This window comes from Fukomys damarensis, unplaced genomic scaffold, assembly GCF_012274545.1.
Source record: "Fukomys damarensis isolate Sample0158 unplaced genomic scaffold, DMR_v1.0_HiC HiC_scaffold_15, whole genome shotgun sequence".
Lineage (NCBI taxonomy): Eukaryota > Metazoa > Chordata > Mammalia > Rodentia > Bathyergidae > Fukomys > Fukomys damarensis.
In genome coordinates this window covers 10516306-10538515 of record NW_022900927.1, presented here as the reverse complement: position 1 = coordinate 10538515, position 22210 = coordinate 10516306, and the positions used below count along the sequence as shown (strand labels likewise).

Genomic DNA, 22210 nt, shown 5'->3' with positions numbered 1-22210 from the left:
TGAGGATTTAGCTCAGTGGTTCTGCTGCCTGCCTCGCAAGCTCAAGGACCCAAGTTCGATCCCTGGTACCCAAGAAAAAGAACATAAAGTAGACCTGACAACTGAGAATCAATAATTTACCATATTAGCTGAAAAATGGGGAGAAATGTAAAAAAATCTTGCTCCCTGAAAGAAAAACATTGATAAAATTTAACATCTATTATTATGAAAAAACTAAGAAATGGGATGTTATGGTTTATATGTAGATGTCCCCTTAAGCCTCATGGGATCACAGGCAAGACCTTTGGAAGGTGACTGGATTACAGGGGCATTATAATTGACTTGCTGTTAGAAGGTGGTGATCTGGGTAGAAGAGGCAGTCGGTGTGGGAGTGGCCTGGAAGGTGTATCACCCTTTCCAACTCCTCTTTGGACTCTGCCTCCTGTGTGCCACGCTGTGAGCAGCTCTCCTCCTGCAATGCCCCTCACCTTGGAGTCAGCCAACAATGAACTGAAACAAGAGCCAAAACCTCTCCTTTAAACTGCAAGTGTCAGGTATTGTGTCTGAGACCTCAGTGATGAGAATGACTAAGGCAGGGGAACTTACTGAGTCAGACACCTAAAAGAAGTTACACTTGTACAATTGTAAGCATGTTTTCTCCTTTACTTTGCATAATACAATATTAAATTCTAAATCTCTACATTCTTTCAGTTCTCAAAGGTATTTAGTCAGCTAACCATTTGGACCTCACTGAAAATCTTTCTTCACTGGAAGCTGAGACAATTCTCTTGCTATCTCCCTGGCCTCTACTTTTCAATCTCCCTAGCTGATTTCTCTTCATCCCTCCGTGCTAAGTGTTGGGCATGCCTCACAGTTCAGTCCTTGCACTTTTTCTCCTCTCTGTCTAATCTACTTCTTAGGCAATCTCATTCAGATTTCTACCTTAAATATTACCTACATTCTGATTACCAAGTTACTTCCTTAAACCCAGATTCATCTATTGAACTTTCACTTATTTATTCTATTACCTACTGGATTTTTCTCCCTTTGGATGCCTAATACATAACTCATATTTAAAATGTCCAAACTCTGCTGGGCATGGTGGCACACGCCTGTAATCCCAGCATTCAGGAGGCTGAGGCAGGAGGATCACTGTGAGTTTAAGACCAGCCTGGCCTACATAGTGAGTTCCAGGTCAGTCTCAACTATATAGTGAGACCCTGTCTTAAAAAAAAAGAGTCCAAACTCTAATTTCTTATATTCCCTGCTAAATCTCTAGTTTCACAGATATCTGCACAGTAAATGATGAACTCCTTCCTTCCACTTGCTCAGGCAAAAAAAAAAAAAACAAAAACAAAAACAAAAAAAGAATAACCCACATCTCTCTTATTCTCAATCCTCTCCTGCACTTTTGTGTCACCTGACTATTGACATATAGACAGTATCTTGCTTTCTTACTCTCCAAGTGTCTACCACCCTAATAGAAGACCTCACCATTTCTCCTCATTAGTCTCCTTACTTTGGCCCATGTTCTAAAAGTCCTCTCTCCATATAACAGTCTGAGAAGTCTCTTTAAACTGCAGCATAATTATGTCCCACCTCTGCTCTGACCCCTACAGTGGTGCCCAATGATAAAGTCATAGGCAAAGTCATTCTGGTGGATTGCAGCGTCCTAAATGTACAGGTGGATCTATCTCGAACCTAAAAACGCTTACTTAAACTTCTGGTTTCCTATTTCCAAAGTCGCTCTGTAAAGCCTTATAAAGAACTTCAAAGATGCTGCATTCATAATTTCTATTATTTTGTAAGAGAGCAACCACAACCGCTTTAATTAGGCCCTGAGAGATGATAAATCAGTTTATCCCAACTTGCTAAATGACATAAAAATTTTAGAATATCACAGCATTGAAGAAATGACTTGACTGAAAACTCTAGGCTGTTTTGTTCTAAGAATACTGCTACTTCTCTCTTTTGCTGCAAAGTCTTATTTTATTTACAAGCATTTCAGTCCCCTATGCACTCTTCTAATCTCTAAACCCAATAAAGGTTAGATGTCAATCTAAGAGGATATCATTTATTCTACATATCTTATCAATTGTTAACAGCTCCTATTGCAGTGCTCTGACACCCCAAAACCAGGTTTTCAATACCACTACCATAACCACCCACCCTGTACTGCATTTTGGTTTTCCCTACCCAGCATCCGTCCACCTAACTTCTCACAAGTTCCTGGATACCTATCCTCATCTATTTTTAGTCCATGGCAAGGTGCATTGACCTGACCCCATTAGCAGGGTGCAGCTCCTGAGTAAAGCACTGCCTCCAACTGCAGACTGGAGAAGACCTACTCAGACCAAACGAAATAATCAAAACTTATCAGAAGACCCTTGTTTGTACCACTCAGGAACAGGACTCCTGAGTATTGGACTGCTGGACCAATATTGAAATAAAACCCAAATCCCTTAATAAGGCTTATGCAGACCTTCCTGGGCTTGTTCCTGCTTACCTCCACAGTTCTTGCCATCAGTTGCTAGCCCACATTTTTGTCTTAATAATTACCTACCTTTAGCTCCGTAAAAGGTTCAAGCAGTGTCTCATCTCCAGATGTTTTCACACTATTGCTTCCGTACAAAATACCTCCTACTTTCTCCCTTACCCTAATTCCTACACATGTTCTGGGTCCAGATAATAAAGTATTTTCTAAAGTAAACAGTCTCTGGCCTCCACGTCTGAACTGAATTGGGTGTTTCTCTTCAGCAGGCTCAGAGCATCTTCTCCATGGACCTCATCTTACACGCTTGCCTATGAATAGAAAAGTTACTTTTGTACTCGCAAGTTCTCAACTATTTACCCAGTAGTTACTATAGGCACAACACTGGGTTAGTTGCAGTGAAAAATGTGAAAAACGAAGCATAACCTTTTATATTTAAGAAGGTGAGATGGGTAGGGGAAGGGTAATAAGGGAAAAGAAAAAAATATAGAGGTACAAGATCCCAACGATGAATGTAACTGTACTGTATCCCTGAAATGTACCAATAAACTCAATTAAAGCTGGAAAAAAAAAAAGAAGCATGAAAACAGAATGTTAAAGCCAATAGGTAAAACAATAAAGGCAAATAGCAAGTTTTATTTTTTACAAGTTTTAAAACAATGTAAGGTAGTATTAATTATGTATACTAAGCTGTGAGCTAGCCAGAGATTCTAAAATTCAAAATCTTAATCTTTTTTTTTTTTTTTGGTACCGAGATTGAACTCAGGACCTTGAGCTTGCGAGGCAGGCAACAGAACCACTGAGCTAAATCCCCGGCCCTAAAATCTTAATCTTATAAAATCATGACAGGTACTAAAAAGACAAAAAGATAATACTGCAATTATAAAATAACTGAACAGCAATCCTCAGTAAGGCAAGAATCTATAATAAACCACAATTATGAAAAGAGCTAGGAATTATGACCCCACTCACATTTTATTTCTATAAATGAAGAACACCCTCATACTTAATATTCATATTTAGAGCAAAGAGATTTGCTTTAAACTTGAAGAAACATAATATATCTGTATGGAAGAAAAATATTTTAAGTCAAAATATTCTAAAAGATAAGTAGCTGAGTATAAAACAAGATATAGAAAACGTAAAGTGGAAGACATGAAGACAGAACATTGCTATACAAAAGGATAAATAAAAGCATATTCAATCTAGCAGGAAAGAATGACATTGCTGTCAATCTGAAACTTATAAGAACTGTACCAAGTTGCAAAATACAAAAAAAAGAAAAAAACCTCTGTAATACAAATCAAAACAAGAAGTAGGCCAATCTAAAGCAAAAGACAGAAAACTTCTTAATGGAGATACAATGAAAAACAGGTGCTCATTATTCATAGAAGGGCCAATAGTCTCAGTTCCTCTTCAACAATAGATTTGATGAACATATGGACCAGACAAGTTGATGTGGACCAGAAGAAAACATCAGAGTCCTACCAACAAGCATGGTTTACTTTACAAATGCTGAGAGGAAATCAGATCTCAACAGAAATACAAAAAGGGATTATATTCAAGATACTAACATAGTTTATTCTTTGACTAGGTGTTATGACTATGTCAGATTCTCTTATACCTCAAGATTCATAATCTTCTATTCATTTCCAGGTCAGCACAGGAGAAAAATATAGAAAAAAAAACCCTGCCTTCAAAACTAGAAAAATGCAATTTATTATGTCAATCATCAAGCGCAAACATACTATAAAACTATGATCCTAATGCAAAGAAGGGAAAACTTTTTTAAACTTGTTAAATTAATTCTCCAGAATAGCTTGGTAATCATTTCTGGAAAATACTATCATCCCTGCAGATAAAATGTAAAGATATTTACAATCACCTTCCATGTTACATGTTTTTCACAATGCACTGCATCAGACTGACTAAGCATCGGTTTCCAGCATGATAGTTCTCTTTCTCATTTGTTCATTTTGTATAATTCATCTTTTTGGGAATCATCAACCTCATTACAACTAAACCTAGATAAGCAAAGACATCATGAACAAATAAAGTAAAACTACAAAGCTCTGGGAAACTACCACAGATAAAAATCATAGCAACACAAAGCAAGCATCATATATGACAGGTTTAGTCTTTTATTAGGAATGTATTACTAAATACATTTTCATTTCATTATTACAGCATGCAGAGGACACAAATAGCAAAAAAGATCAGTTAATAAGATAATCCCTGAACACATGGAACCAATACTCATGCCACCTCCAAGTTTTCCCCAGACAAAACACATCTGGAAGGATGAATATGCCTCACACACTTATGCAAAGGATTAAGGAAATATGGCTATGAAAAAAAAAAGAGAGAGCGTGTTTGTCTGTGAAGTAGTTCTTTTCCAAAAGATTCATAATCGTAATAATCATAGGAAAAATTTTACTATTTAGGATGTTCTGCTTGTCTGGAACAAAATTTATTTAAGAATGTGAGCACTATAATAAGACTGAAGAAAGCTATGTAAGAAAATAAACTATGTTCACGTTCTGTAGAATACCGCTTAACAAAGCAAAAAGAGAGGCACGGATGGCTGAAGTAAATGGTTTGTCGTCAGAATATAAATAAATATTTTCTAGTTAGTAAAGTAGGACTATGTTTAAAAAGTATACCTGCTAAGCTCCCGTTATGGCATGTGCTTTAAAAGAAACTTGAGCACTAAAAGAAAAACAAGGCTTTCTTGGGGAGGTTTGGCTACAGAAGGAGGAAGCGGGGAGAGAGGCTTCTGGTTTAGATGCCACTGGGACAAAAAAAAGAAAAAGAAAAACAAGACATCGGGCAGTTTTTAGGACTACAATTAATCTTAAAACAGGAGCTGAAGTTAATAATTTAATATTAATTATTTAAATTCGTAGATAAAATTAGGAAAATCAAAAAAATAGAGTAAAAGCTTATAAAATATAGTATGAAATGGTGGCCAAGAAGAGCACTTTAGATACTCTGGTTTCTCCTCAAATTGTATAAATCTTTTACCTTTTTTTCCTCATTGAATTGTTTGGTACATTTTAGGTATACAGTACTGTTACATTCACCACTGGGATCTTGTACCTTCACATGACAGGTCTTGTTTTTTTTGTTTTGTTTTGTTTTGTTTTGGTACTGGGGATCAAACTCGGGATCTTGCGCTTGTGAGGCAGGCGTGGCACCACTGAGTTAAATCCCCAGCCTAAATCTTTTACCGTTTACTAAAAAAAGAGCACTTTAAAAAATGCCTAATTTAGAAAAAATCAGTGAGGAAAAAGAAAAAAGAAGAAGCAAGAATAAAAGTAAAGTACTTCCAAGAAGCCACAGAAACAAGTAACTCAATTACAAGCTGATCAGTAATGTGAAATGGTCCCCCAAACAGTAACAGTAAGATAGTTAGAAAACTGCTGCTTTTGGTAAATAGAAGATTGTAAGCAACTTCTGAAAGAGTAGATTTGGTAAAAGGATGGGCAGGAGAATGAGATCTCCTTTGTCATCTCTTTATATGTGCAGAAGCGTGAGCTGACCCCTGAAAACACCACTGAGAAATTATTAATTCAAAATGTTGGCTGTGGTCATGACTGTGTTTATGATCCTCTGTCCCTAGATGAATTAATGACACCTTCTTCCTTATCCATAAATTGATAAAACACTACAAATGGAAGTGACTGCAAAACTCCAATAAGAGATTACAAATCGGTGTCTTAACATTTAGTTGTCACTTTAAAAATAATCTTGATGTTTTCAACTTCTCTATAAAATACAAAACATCTGGCAATATTGGTCCCACATTCCCAAAGTGCCCTTTGCAAAAAATGTATATAACCAGGGCCCGTGCACATGCAATGTCCTAAGGGCAATTCACTTTATTCATTTCCAGTAACTGCCTCATCCCAATAATTAACTTGCTTATAAGCCCCTAAACTTAAAGTTAATTTAAAAAGCAAACAGAACAGATCTGGGTGTATTTGGTGTGGTATGGCCATTTGCAGCTACCTGGATGGAAGGGGACCTAGTTAAATGAAATAAGTCAGGCACAGGAGAACAGTGACTCAGGCTGTCACTCACACGTGGAAGCTGAAAGGTTGATCTCACAGAAGTAGAAATAAAATGGGGGCTACTGGAATCTCAGAAAGGTGGGGGAAGGTAATGGAAAGAGGATGCATAAAGGGGACAGTGCGGGATAGGAGGAATAATTTGTAATGTTGTATAGCACAATGGATTAAATATTTCAAAATAACTACTAGGATGTTTAGTGTTCTCAATACAGAGAAATAATAAATGTCTAACATAATAGATATGACCATTACATTGATCTGATCGTTATACACTTGATATATGTGATAAAATATCACAATGTACCCTGTAAATATGCAGAATTATCTCATCAATTAAAAATAAAAAAAGGATTTTTAAAAGCTTTTTAAAGGAAACATTAAATCCATTAACTACTCATTATCTAGCCTGGATAAGACTTAGAGAAGTGCAGGGTCTCAAAGCTCATTAGTAATGGAGCGGAACTCAAACTCTGTCCCCACCTCCAAACTTACTAAATGAACTTCTTGGCCTCCGTTGACTCTACAAATGGGATTTTCTCTAGACAGATGCTAATTAAGTTGTTATCCTCAAAGGGAATAAGCTGCAGTTAAATCTATTTTTTTGAAAAAGCAATTCCCACACATTCACAGAAATATACAAATACATTACTCATTTAAAAATATTTAAAAGTTCATCAAAGTTGAGAAAAACTTAAGATTATCTTCAATTTATTTCTCAATATATATTTTGCTAGCTTGAACTTAAACCCTTTGTTGACAAAATAGCTGTTTAAAGAAAATTTTTCAGTCTCCCTGCCTTTAGTTTCTTCTAATTCAAATCTAAAATTATCTTTTGAAAAAATGCTGCCATGCCAACTGCTATTTTCATAAAAAAGGAAATTGTATGATGTCTCTGCTTCAAAATTTCCTTGTTTCCCAATGCCTATGGCACATCCAACAAAGTCCTGAAAGCCCTTTCAGCTGGCCTCTGTCCCCTGCAGCCTCCCAGGACTCCCGGTCCCTTTGCTTTACTCCCCTGAACCGGTGCAGGCTTACTCTCCACACACAGCAGGATCCTGAAGACACAGCTCTTATATTTCCCCTTGCCTATATCCCTGCTCTAAGCATTAAATATATTTCTAATATTAAAAGCTAAATATATTTAGAAAAACTCAAGAAAAGCACAGACATTTTGAACTGGCAAATACCATAAAATTAATTCTAAGGCATTTCACTCTCACTCACCTCCAGTCATCAGTTTTATTCCTCTACAAATGCACTGTGCTCCTGACTTACAACAGTGAGATGAGAGGGGCCGAGGAAGAAAAGGCTCATCAGGTCTTCTGAGCCACACTTGGAGGAGAGACAGCAAGAGAACTGCATAAAAGAACTGGGAGACTTTTTCACTCTTAGCAATCTTTTCAGGATCTTTCCTTTGAGTCTTATTTATGCTGTTTTGCTTTTGTGAGGTGTGTGTGGGGGTTACTGTTTAATTATGTTCCTTTTGTGAGTTCTTATTTGTTTGCTTTACTATTTCCACTAGATTTTATTTAGACTATATCTGATATCCAAGAGCCTGGTGTCCACAAATTGGCTACCAAATTTAACCTGTATGACCTTGAGGCACACAGTGAACTCTGACCTTGGAAATAATGTAATCTAATCCATCAAAGCTAAAGCTACTATGAATTAAAGTATGTTAAGGTCATAAATGAAACCGTCCATAGAAATAAGAAAAAAATAAGTCACTTCTGTTTTTGTATTTAATCATGTTGGTTCATGCTGGCCCGTCTGTGTGCAGGGTTTTCCTGAAGGTGCACTGATTAGAACATACAAGAACCTGCAAGTGTTTCTGAACAATGTGGGGACTGAGAAGGAAAAGATATCTTGGATAACATTTCACTAATTACATTCATAATTCTTCACTTTTACTAACAAAATGATGATTAATGGTTTTTACGCCATTAATTGATGGCCTTTATTGGTGGTGAAAAATGTATATGTTAATTGTACCTAAAAATGGAAGGATTTAATTAATGAAAAGAATGGACACTACTTTTAACATTTTAATAAATAAATGCTGTAGAAAAAAAGTATATTGTGATGAAAACTATATCCCATAGTTTTGTTTGGTTTATTTCTAGTTTTTATAATAAATCTTTAGTATAAATACTTTTAAAGCCAAAAAACCTGGCTTTTAGTGAACCATTTTCATTCTGATAATGAACACTGGTCATGAATGCAAAAGCCTGCATATCATTATGTGAAACATTTATGCATTCAGAATGTCTACTTGGTGGTTTTCTTCTTAAGAAGCTAAACAATTCATTAAACAACTGCTCCTGAATGGGAGATCAGAACAAGCATAAGCTGCCTTCTGTAGAGTTCTATTGTGAAGCTCTACCCAGTTGTGTTTTCTTTGAAGCCATAAAAATGAAACCCTTATGCTCATATTAAAAGCATAAGAAAGACATCTATTATGTCAATAGATTTAAAACACGGCCTGAGACACAGTGAGAACCACTCCACACTGGTAGTCTTATAATAGCAAGTTTAAGAAATGCATTCTCAGGGAAAACTTTCAAAGCCTTACATATCATTATAGCCAAAAACAGATGGCATCACAGTGTTTGGACCTATAGTTTATGAACACCTACAATCTCAAATAAATCCTTCCTAATCCTACTCTTTTGTCTAGGTATTATACTTTTATGATGACTACAGGTACCTTTTCTCTACTATATTAGTGTATGTCACACTGTGAAGAATGAAGATCCACATACAAACATGGACACAATTCTTAATAAAGATAACTTTTACACCATGTATATCTAAAACATTTTACTAGCAACTGATCTTCCCTTGGCAATCCATCATTCCTAGGTTCCAATCTAGGAATCTCTAGTAGTCTGAGTTTTATAGAAGAAAACATGAAAAACCTATTTCTCTCATACGCTGTTACAACTACAAAACTGACAAACACCACTGTGCAAAATGATGTGGAATTGCCTACATCTATGTTTATACCCTGCAGAAACTCTCAAACACAGGAGATGAGTACAAGAACACTCGTAGCAGCACTGTTTATGATACTCAACATTATAAACAACCCAAAAATTCTACAGAAAAGTAGAAATTGCAATATAGGGAGACAAGGAAAATGAACAGATGAAACTCAGAAAGAATGTTGAACAAAAGGGATCAGTCATAAAAAGCTATGTGCACTTCATTTCCACTTATATCATTAAGATTATGTAAAATTAACTGTTACTTAGGTCCAGTTGTAAATCCCAACACTTTTAATCTAAATTCATGCTGGGAAAAATTAAATCATATGAGTTGTGATGAACAGATTAAAGTAAAAATCTTCTATGATTATCTGTTATAAATCCTATACACTGGCTAACTTTTTAAATTTAAATTTAGTTTACTACTAAAAAACACCTATAGACAAGATTAATTTCTAGTGGATTCTTAGAGGTCAAAAATTGTTTAAAATATCATATAATTTATGATATTCTATATGTTTTATGTAAAATCTAAAACTGTTGAACTCATAAAAGTAAAGAGTAGAAAGGTGATCATCAGGAACTCATGGGGAGAAATACAAAGATGTTGGTCAAAGATAAAAAATTTCAATGAGGTGAAAGAAGGAAGTTCCTTGGCTAAGAAACCTGTACACCCAGTGACTACAGGTAGTAACAATGTACTGTATTCTTAAAAATTTCTGAGTAAATTTTAAGTATTTTCACCTCAAAAAAGTTGATATAATTTATGTTAATTGATTGAGCCATTCCATAATGTCACATATTTCAAAACAGCCTATCTCTAGGGAAAGTGGGAAGGGTAGGAGAAAGCTAATAAGGGAAAGAAAAAAATATGAGAAAATGAAAAAATGGAAATGAAGTGTTTGTAAAGGGGGAGGGAGGAGGGGTGAAGGGAGGGCAGGGACAAGGAGAAAAAATGAGAACCAAGACTTGTCATGTAAAGGCACAAGTGCCAATAGCAAACGTAACTGCACTGTATACCTAAAATGTACCAATAAACTCAATGAGGAAAAAAAGCCCAGCATATCTCACATGATAAATACATATTTATTTAAATATGTATTTAAGTATGTCGATTAAAAACAAATTAATTAAAAGTAAATAAATATTTATGGAAAATATATAAATCTAACCTACAAAAAGATTTGAATAGTATCATAATCTAATTAAAAGTTTTACTTTATAGTTTACCTGAAACTGCACAAGGCCTGTGAGGCTGTAGAAAAGAGTTCCTCTTTAATTCCTGTCTGTAAATAAGATGTGGCTTGTTGTGGTCATCTTCCTGTTCATCCCCATCTGCCCTCATGATAGGTTCTAAGAAATATTCACCATCGTGTGCTTTAAATGTTCCCATCTGAAAAAAAAAAAAAGTAAATGAAGTTAGCTTTTTCCCAAGTCACTAAGAGCATATTGAACCATAGATTAAAATAGACATACAGGGCAGGGAAATAGCTCGGTGGTAGAGCACTTGCCTATCACGTGCAAGTTTCTGGGATCAATCCTCAGAACAGCAAAATATTAAATTAAGTAAAATTAAATGAGTGCACACAAGTATAAAAGGAAAGCCTGTTCACTAATTCTCATCAACTGAACATTAAGTTTCCTTTCCATGCCTCCTTCTTCTGTCTTTATTCTTGTGAAGATTAAATAATATGTTTATGGGCCGAGTTGAGATGAAAGGTATTCCAGATCACAGATGATGGCACAAGGACCTCAAAAGGGAGAAGAGATCTAGAATAGTCTGTAAATAAAAAAGCTTATTTGTTTTGGTCTACATAAGGTTATAGTGGGATAAAAGGCTTTCAAAAGTAGAATATGGTCAGATTGAAGATCCTGAATGTGGAATTTGGAATTTGTCTAGCAGTGATGAACAGCCACAGAAGAGTGATTACAAAGAATCCAACAATTCTGAATCCCACAATCCAACACCAAACTTGCTATTTTTTTCTTTCCAAATGTATTTTTATTTATTTATTTATTTTAAGAGTAGGAAAAATTTATTGAGGAAAGGAAAGCTTCTGTCTAAGAGAGACAGAAGAGGGACCGGAAAATAGGTGGGCCTCACACTTGCCATTTGACATCTCCATTTACAGAACATACCCAACCTTAACAAGTTTAAAGCTCAACATGTTATTGCTGGTCCTGACCTGCTATCTTTGCAATGCTCTTTACTTCAGTAAAATGGCCACAGTATTTTCAATCTGTTGAGATTATAAAACCCATGAGAAAAAATGGAGGGCTCTTTCACCCTTCCTTCATATTCAAGTTACCTATAAATTGCTGCCTCAATCTTTAATATACAGTCCAAATCAGCCTGGGGATGTAGCTCAGTGGTGCCATGCCTGCCTGGCAAGTGCAAGGTCCTAAGTTCACTTCCCAGTATCAGAAAAAAAACAAAAAACAAAACCAAAACGGAATGACTACCACCAAATTTTTACTACTATGTCCATGATCAAATAGAACATTCTCTTTTCTAAAAAGCATCAAATGCCTTTCATAATGTAGTGTCCACACAGGAGCCACCATAATTCCTTTCAAGAGAGGAGGTTGGGGAAGAGAAAGGGGAAGTAGAAATAATTAAGATACATTACATCCATGTACAACACCCCATGATGAATTGTAATCTTTTATGTACTGAAAATATGTATGAATAAAAAGTTTAGAAGAATCTAAGAAAGAGAAGCCTGCATCATGCAGTTATGCTGGAAAAAACAAAAACAAAACTAATGACTATCTATGTTATTCAATAAAATCAAAGGCCCTCACCATGGTTCAACTTTCCATGGGTTCTGCCACCCCTCTGCACCACCTTATCCCTCCAGCCACACACTGCCAAGAATTCTATTTCTACTTTAGATCATCTTGGAGCTCTACTCTTGGCGTCTTTGGATCCCTAAACATGATAAGCATAGTAAATCTCAGTGCCTTTGCACCAACTACAACTTTCTGCTCCAAGTGCTTTTCCCTGATGCCTCCCTCTATCACTTGTTTGAGCCCTCTACACAACATTAATCACCCTACATAAAATAGCACCCAACTTCCTGCATCTAGTCCCTTTACATTGTTTGACTTTTCTTCACAGCACTTGCCACTATTTGATATAATTTAAGTTTGTTACTTGTTTGATACTAGCTACTAAAATATGAGCTTTTGTAAGAGCAGTGTTTTGCCAATATTCTTCTCTAAATGCTTGCTATGTACCAGGCACTGTATATATAATATATATTAAATGTGAACAATTGAAACAAATGTAAATGTGTGAAATGTAATCTAGTAATACTGCATATTATGGATGGTAGAAAACAGACACTAACATCTCTAAGATAAAAGGATATAATCCAGAACAGAGCTAACAAAACCTGAATTATGGGGATGGTGATATCTAAGCAGGTGAAACAAAAAGGCTGCAACATACCAATGTCTGAGGAGAGCAGAAAAAGAGAGTGAGAAGGAGAACTTATATTAAAGATAATTTTCTGGGAAGATAACTTACCAAAAAGAACCCAGAAATATTAGAAATCCAAACAGATCTCTTCCTCCAAGAAATAGAAAAAGATGCCAGCGTTACATTACAAAAAGAACCCTGACCTTGATTTCACAGAGGAATTCCATGACTCCTTCAAATAGCAGATAATTCCACTATCTTTAAACTGTTCCAAAATATAAAAACTAAAAAAAAAAAATCTGAATTATTTCTATGAAACTAGTGTGAACTTTTAGCAAAACCCTAAGAAAGACATCAACAACAAATATCAAGATAAAAGTATAACATTTTATTAGAAAAAAATCCAGCAATACATAAATAGAGCAGTACATGTCTAGGAGCATTTTATCATAAGAGTGTAAGGTTCAATACTAGTAATCTATTAACATAATTTATTATAATCATTTATAAAAATAAAAAATCATAAGGCCTCTATAAAATTTAATAACTATCCTTGATTTTTAAATCAGTAAAGCAGAAATAGATGGACACTTTTTGAACATGATAAATTATGTCACAGCTAAAAGCACAGCATTATACACAATGAAGACATACCCAAAATATTCCCATTTTACAAGGATGCTTCATACTAGAAATAAATAAGAGATAAAAATATAAAAAATTAGAAAGGACACAAAACTGTTATTTTTCTACATAATAACTGCATATGCTTTAAAATAATAAAATTAACTGAAAACTATAAACATTAAACAAATTTAGTGAGCCAAATCCATACAGGCATCAATAGATTTCATATATGCAAAAACAATTATGGCAGAAACAATCCCATTTTTAAAAGAATAATGAATACATCACATCCACCAGATTTCCTCAATACACTCTATCATATACTATATTTATATGTTTACAACTACAAGAGGTAATCAAAAGACACAGTAGTGGTGAATGGTTTAGCTCAGTGGTGCTGTGCCTGCCTTGTCCCAAGTTCAATCCCCAGTACCAAAAAAAAAAAAACCACAAAACAAAAATACAGTGAATGTTTAAATGTTTTAAACATTACAGTAAATATACACTGACAAGAATGATGATATAAGTAGGTTGAAGTGAGAGGCAGTATTTTGAACATTTTGAGGAGGATTAATGGCAATGTGTCTTTCACTATATTAAATTTTTAAATTTAAACATCATATTTTATGATCACCCCTCACTGATCAAACGCTTACAGTACTTATCAAATACAAACATTATGGTATGTGTTTATCCACTTTATTCACCAGATCTGGCACCATGTGATTTCTGGCTCATTCCCAAAGTCGAATGAGCATGAAAGGTGAATACTTTGAATTGATTGAGGATGTTAAGGCAAACACTGCAGCATAACTAAAGACAAAAAAGGATTTCCAGAACTGCCTCAGAAAGCAGAAAGAATTATGGAATAAGTGTGTGTGAAGCAAGTGGGAATATTTTCAGGGGACTCAATAGCAAAGTGTCTATTACAGTAAATGAATTTTTAAATTTAAAAATCCACTGTATTTTTTAACACACTTCATATTCTCCCCCTATTGAACAGGAAGCTCATCTAGGCAGGGCAATTCCATTGCCTACTAGAATACTTTAAGACATAGCACACATGGTGTATGTACTGTTTCACCCTAAAAAACTGTTTCTTACCTTTATAAGCTAGACTTAAACTAAGCAGAGGTGAGACTTAAGTTTGGGAAGATGGACTAGAGCTTAATTCTTCCCTATCCTATGCCCCTTCCCCCTCACTGGGCCAGGGATCAAACTCAGAACCTTGAGCTTGCCAGGAATGCACAGCGCTACTGTGCTACATCCCCAGCTTGGGTGATTCTTACATGCAGGAACTTTTTCATTCAGAAGAGTTCAGGGCAACCCACTTTTCCATCCCCCTTCTGTCTCTCTTAGAGCTCACTTGTTCCAGAATTCATTCTCCCATTTTAGAGAACATAAACTCCTGTTTCAGATATCTACCAGGTTTGGGAGTTACATCTCTTCCCCTGTATCCTTTTGGAGGTCTTCCAACAAGATTACTGGTTGGAGGTAAGAGTTTTCTTTCATCAGTTCTAACTTTGGTCTTTTTGCTTCATAGATTGTAACTTGTTTCATAGGCTCTCTTTGGTTTCATAGATTCTGGTTTTTGTTTCATATAAAGTCTGGCCACTGTTTCAGCTTTTATTTCTTTTCTTTCTTTTTTTGGTAAGGGGGATCCAATTCTGGTCCTTGTGCTTTCAAGGCAGGCCACAGAACCACTGAGCTAAATCCCCAGCCCTCAGCTTTTATTTCAAAGGTGTCTTAATTTTAAATTGTGTATTTTAAATGTTTGCAAAATTCTTACTTTTCTTACACATTTGTGTTTTGTTAAAAGTACATTTTATACTTGTTTTGTATGTGTTGCATTTGGACTAGGTTGCTTCAAAATGCGATAAAATGGGTGTCTCATAAAATCATCCCAGATAAAGACAGTTCAGACTTTTATCTGTCCCTTATAAAATCATAAACAAACAGTGGTTACTCTGCCAGCTAGTAATTGCCTTTAGGGTAGCTGTCTCTCTCAGAGGAGAGGCAAACAACTGTGGCTATCCAAGCAACCAAGAAAAACCTGTGTAGCTGGGTAGTGCCCATCTTAAAAACTTTTTGCTTTCACAGGTGTACAAGATTTAATTGATCTACAAAGTTCTGACTACTCTTTTTTATAATTATAAACCTAAAAACTATAAAAGTTATTATAATTCAACTTGGCCAAATACATCTGACTGCACTCTGGTTTATACACAAGTTGTCTATGTGTGTTTCTGTCTGTTCAACATTTGTTATAATTTGTTACAAGATGTACAGCTGTTTTGTTTGAGGTTTTTTTCTTTTGGCATTTTGGATGTTTTAAGATGTTTGCCTGTAACTCAGGTTGGCTTACAGATTAATGTCACTAAAGACATGCGTTGCCCAGGTTGCCAGATGATCCAAATAATGTCAATTGGTTTTACAAATATAGCACATATTGTTGTCCATATATATAGTGACTCAAGAACTTTTATTGGTCAAAAATAATGTGTTAATTGCTATGATCTGGCTCTCATAGGTCATCTAAAAATTGTTAGAATTAAATAAAGATACTTGGGCTTAGGAAAACTACTGAACAGGACTCCCCATGGTAAATAAAGGAGTGGCTGCCTGGAAATTTTTATTCCAGCATTTATTTACAAAGGGGAACCCAATAATTTCCATAATCTTGTGGAAAATACATTGGTAAACATATTACTGTGAGATGTATACATTGACCATGGTCAAATGCCTGCATTTTCTATGGGGAAAGAATAAAGTTTTATTTTAAATGTTCTTGGTACAAAACAAAATTAAAGGGCAAAGGGTTTCATATAACTAGTACTCATTGTTATTTCATGATGTATATGTTCATGCCCTCTGGGTATACAAGTCTTCTAGGATATTGTTTATGGTAATGATCTTAACTCAGGCATCTGCCTTTCTCTTGCACTCCAGCTCCTTGTGATGAGATACATGTCAAGCCAGCATGAGATAATTAGTCAAATAATAGTTTTCTTAAAAATTTATGTGATATGCGTTATATGTGTCACCACACTTAGGGATGCTCAGTCACCGAACAGTCGAAACAATGTTACAAACTAAAATTAGAGGTTAGACATTCTGAACTCTTAAGGTACATTTATAGGCCAATATGCATGTTCTCTTTAGATGGCATCCTACTAAAGGACAAATAAGAGTTTTCTTTATGTCATTTAATGTCTTGTGATTAGATGGAGGTGTTTGACTGAAAGACTATTTCATGCTAAGATGAACATGTAGGTGTTACAAAGAAAACGTTATCGTGATTGTCATGAGCTAAAATACTATGTGTGGCCCTTGATCTTAAGTTTCTCTATAATATAAAACTGTTTTCTGTTAATATTCTGCAGGGATTCAACTACTAAAACCATGGTTGATATGAAATAACAGCCCCTCTAATTGTGTTTCATACTTCAAAGTGCTTAAGTCCAGACAAAATTATAATAGTTAAACTCACTGCTCCTACTATACTGTTAATGTCACCGATCTTCTCTTCTGGGTGTTCAACAACTAAACTGCGGAGACCAAAACTAGAAAGGTAACTAGGCTATGAGGACAGCCAATATTTTGGCCCTGGCCCTTAAGGTTTATAAGATCCAGGACACAAAAGGAATCTTTCCTACAGGATACTACATCTTTGGTAAGTCACCCCATCTCCTGAGCAGGGAGACTGCTGGACACAAGAGGACAAATGTACTGTGTGCCAAAGGAGGGTCACCATGAGGGAAAGTCTCCCACACTTCCACAGAAAGCAACATGGTCAAGCAAGGCCATGACCCATCCTGATGGCTGACACTGACAGAGGAGCTGAGAGGCTCTATGCATGGTTGTAAAATAATGCCTGAGGAGACTTAACTGACCTTGATAGGTAGCAAGAGGTTCATGTTGATTGACACAGGTCTCACTTTAACTTGATCTTAGACACCCAGAAGAAAAGAATAACCAAAAGAGGTATAAAATAATGCCATAGTAATAAAGCTAGATATAAAAAGGGGCTCCAGTCATGGACCCCTTCTGGCAGTTTCCAGCCCTATCAGTAGCAGACCATGGTTATGGACCATTACCATAGGAAAAAACTATGGTAAAATCTGTAAGAGCTCAGCTAGAGTTTTAGACATGTTAGCGAAATTTGTTCTTCAAATTGTCTCTTATCTTACAGCTAAAACTGAGAGATTTCTAAGACCAGTAGGTTCAATCACTATTTCAATTTCTAAGAGTGACTTTCTTCCCAACCTGCCCTTTCATTCCAGTGTGCTCATGCTTAGATTATGCATATTCTAATTTTTTTAAAGTTTTGTTTATTCTTACTAAGAGGCTGCCAAACTCGAAGCAGTCATACAAGTGAAACCAATGACAAATATGCTAGACTTCCTTTACCGGGGTCCACCAGACTGACCTTGTAAACAGCTCATAACTGCTAAACTATACAATATGAATTCTATGTTGGATGATGAAGTCCCCTGGATCTTCTCCTTATCCCCTTTGTGGACTATATTCATAGCAATCCTGCAGACCTTATAAGTTGGCCCATGCATTTTTAACTATTTCTTTGGCTTTGTCTCCTCTAGACTTAAAGCTATGCAGCTACAAAGATGACATTGCCTGGCTCCTATAGAAGGCCTTTAGATGGACCCTCTGTAGAGTAACTCTAATGCTGACCATAACTTCAGAGGCTCTTCAGCTGGAAGTAGCCAGTGCTGTCTTTGCCCTTTGCCCCCTCACAGCAGTTAGGGCTACTTCTTCAGAGAGGGGAATATTGCAGATAGGTAAGTTAATTAGATATCTTGTAGGCAGTTAGACAGGGCTGCCCTCAAGGAGCCAACACAGCAAGGAGCCAACAGGGAAGACAATCAAGACACTTTCACTGAAGCCCAGAATTATAAAGGAAGAGAAACTACTATACCTTTGTGCTTTCCCCTGGGGATAAATAGCAGTGATTGATATTCTAAGTAAGTTTCAATTACCTGGGTGGGGGGCTAAGGTCTTAGCCCTGCCTTTCCAGGAAATATCCCTGACCCCCACCTGAAAATCCTTATATGCTTGCTATGTGACTTCTCCTCCATTTGACCCCCATTTATTCAAGATTACCTTGGTGACACTACTTGTAACCTTATTGGTTGGTCATGGTTTTGCCCCATCTCATGCCCACCTTGTAACTTTCCACTGGGTCTTATAGTTTTTTCCCACTTTGTACCTGCCTCATCACATGGCTTTGCTGTATCAAACATCTTTGAGAAGTGGGGTGAGCAGACAACCCACTTTCCAGTCCCCTTTCTGTCTGTGTTAGGCAGAAGCTTTCTTTACCTCAATAAATTTTTCCTACTCTTGGGCTGGGGATTTGGCTCAGTGGTTCCACTGCCAGCTTTGCAAGTGCCAGGTCCTGAGTTTTATCCCAATACCAAAAAGCAATTTTTTTCCTACTCTTAAAAAAAAAAAAAGAAGAGTTCCTAAACTTGAGTAAAAAAAATTACATCTTCATTTTCATTAACCTATAACTGAAATTTAGCATTTGCTTCAACCATGAATGTGGGCAACATATCCCAGTGATTCTGTCAGTGGAAAGCACAGATATTTTCATCACAGGAAAATGTATATGATTTCTCAGAATATTGTTTTTGTTCATCAATTCTTCAAAGTTAAAATTAGGTCTACCACACCTCTTAATATTTTATAAGCCAATAAAGAAAAAATACATAACTATATTTAATTTCTTGATGGCTGCATTTCAATATAATTGGATCATTTTATTTTAGGGATATTAAAACATTATTTGAGAAGAGCTTCACTGGTGAAGTACTGAAGGGTTTGAACAAAAGAGGAAGAGAAGAGTCACAGCAATAAGGTTGAAAGATTAAATAATATAATTATACAGCTGGGGCTGGGGATTTAGCTCAGTGGTGCCACCACCTGCCTTGCAAGTGCAAGGTCCTGAGTTTGATCCTCTGTACCAAATATATGCATGTATTATATATTATATAATTATATATAATTATACAGCTAAGTGAAGACCACTAAAGAGAATTCTTTGGCCATCCAGGTATGAAATAATACATATTTTTGTTCTATTGGCCTTTCCAAGAGTGGAAAGAGACAGATCCCTCCCTAATCAGGTGGCACTAAATTATTCAGGGTAGGCATTTATAATAGCATTAACAGCTAATTCCAAAATAGCGATCAAGCATCATTCATTCTTATATGGTCATTCCATATAATTCAACCTAATTCTTTTAAGTAAGTTGTTTCCTCACTTTACAGAGGAAAAAATGAAGAGCAAAGAAGTTGAATATTTTTCCAAGTCTCATACCTAGTAAGTGACAAGACCAAGATGTGAACCCCTGCTTCCAAATTCAGGCCTTAACTCACTACACCATACTAGTTATCAATATGAATTTTCATAAACTCTGTAAATAGTCAATACAAATTTTCTTGTACACCTCTTTTATAGGCCAGTTTTAGGAGCTAAAGGTAAATATGACAATTACATTCAAATGATTTATACTTATATGAGAAAAAGGTAGCCAACAAATAAAAATGTAGTAAGTTGAGTTCCAGTAAGTACATAAAGGAACTAAAAAAGGCAAGGAGACAGAAAATAACAGGAGTGGAGGATACAGAAGCACCATAGGAGGAACAGATAGGCTGGGGCTGGAATAATGGGAAGTTGCCACACAAAAATTCAGGGGAGCATTGCAAACAGGGCTGAAAGGCCCAGAGATGAGAACAGGTTGTCACATTCAAGTGACAAAGAGAAGAGAAAGGTTAAAGCCATGCCAACTAGGAGACAGGAAGTAGAAGATGCCATCAGACAGGCATAGGCTGGTTGCAATAATTATGCTTCACATTGAAAAGAATTCATCACCCTCCAAATATATAAACAAATATTAACCTACATTTAAAGCTTTGCACATTTCCCATTAGAAAAACACAATTCTGTAAAGAGCCAACTCAGAAGTGAATTACTGAAATACAAGTAATATCAAAAGCACAGTTTTAGTGAATGAGACTTCACTTCTATTTTTTAATTATCAATGAATATCTTTAAATCATTTAGGAATAACTACAATTACTTTAAATTTCATTATAAACAAATGTACATTTAATAGTTATTATTTTCATAGAATTAACCACTTAATGACATTTAAATAATTATGACAATTGCAGGCCTAAGGTTCTTTTTACTACAATTACTTGATCATAATTACTAGTTCAACATCTTCATATGTTTACAATTCCAACAACTAAAACTGAAATATAGCAGACACAACATGTATCTACAAAAACTAACATACTTATAACAAACATGGGTTAGTTTTCATATGCTCTTCTTCTTTGATTTTTTTCTTCCTGAAAGTTCTGTTTTTCCTTACAGTTCCAGGGAGAGAACTCAGGGATGTTCTCCCACTGGCCTACATCCCCAGCCTTTATTTTCCGTTTTGAGATAGGTCTCCCTAAGTTGCCTAAAAGGGTCTCAAACGTGCATAGTGTCCTTCAGTGCTGGGATTGCAGGCATGAGCCACCACCGTTTTCTTCTGAACATTCTAAACTTATGGCAATCTTGAGGCTTGTCTGAGATACACTTACATGACAAGTCTCTCAATGCTGAAAAATAAAACTTTTAGCACTCTTAGGTAAGGAGCTAATATGGTAGAATTATACACTGTTAAATGGTTTTAAAATGAATGAAATTCCATCAGATAACCAACTATAAGACACTGAAATAAAAAAGCAGAGCTATAAATATTAGGTATTTTTATCTATTTCTTACTTTTCAAGTGATCCATCTCCTAGCATATTGCATTAAAGCTACCAATGTGTATTTTCCAAACAGAACAACAAATCGCTTACTCGTGATACATACCTAAAGTCCAGCATCCTTTGCCTCCCAGAAAACTAATTTCAACTATATTTATAAGAAGTATCAAAGACATTGTTTTTGAAATCTGAGTACATGTATCTAAGGAAAATCACTTTCTGACTTTTAGAAAGCCTGCTGAAGAGGGGAAATCTGATACCATCTTTGAAGAAGATACAAATAGACACGACTTGGCTTTTCCCTTAGCTAAATGCACCTACAAAACCTCTGTGAATAGCATTGGTTTTTGCAAGCAATACTGAAAATATTCATACGTATGGAATTTTTTTCATACTCCTCTGAGTCAAAACTTAACTCTGAGGTAGTTTTATTTTAATGTTCCAAGAAAACCGCACATAGGTCCATTCTGTGCTTCCATCAGAGAAGTGAATATAGTTCTACCCCGAGCCTATCAGCACCTCCTTTAAGAAGTGCTAAAAGACTCTAGTTTGCTAAGGACAATGCTCATACAACAAAAAAGGCTTTTTGTTGAAAACAAACAAAGCAAAACAAACAAAAAATATGTTTTTAAAATAGCAAATTCAAGAAAAAATGGCAAATAATTTATTTTTAAAGGAGATTTCCCTTTTTCAATTTGAAGACTTAACGAGGATTTTTATTTCCATCAGTTATTCTATACTCCACCCTATTGCAGAAGACTGCTGATTAAAATAATAAAATTATACAGATTTTTGCCTAATGGCGCCTAAGGAAGCCCTCCATTAAAAAAAAAAAAAAAAAAAA

General features: G+C 35.6%; 1 protein-coding gene across 15 annotated transcripts in view; it reads right to left on the bottom strand.

Moving 5' to 3' along the window:
• Positions 1-22210, bottom strand: part of Adamts20 (ADAM metallopeptidase with thrombospondin type 1 motif 20) — a 275934-nt gene that overhangs the window by 142379 nt on the left and 111345 nt on the right. For all 15 annotated transcript variants that reach the window (XR_004517244.1, XR_004517245.1, XR_004517246.1 and 12 more), the window contains one exon: positions 10761-10923. Coding sequence is in view for 11 of the 15 variants with exons in the window: in XM_033763587.1 (XP_033619478.1) it covers positions 10761-10923 (163 nt within the window). In the remaining 4 variants the exon portion in view is untranslated. The remainder of the gene's footprint in view (positions 1-10760; positions 10924-22210) is intronic.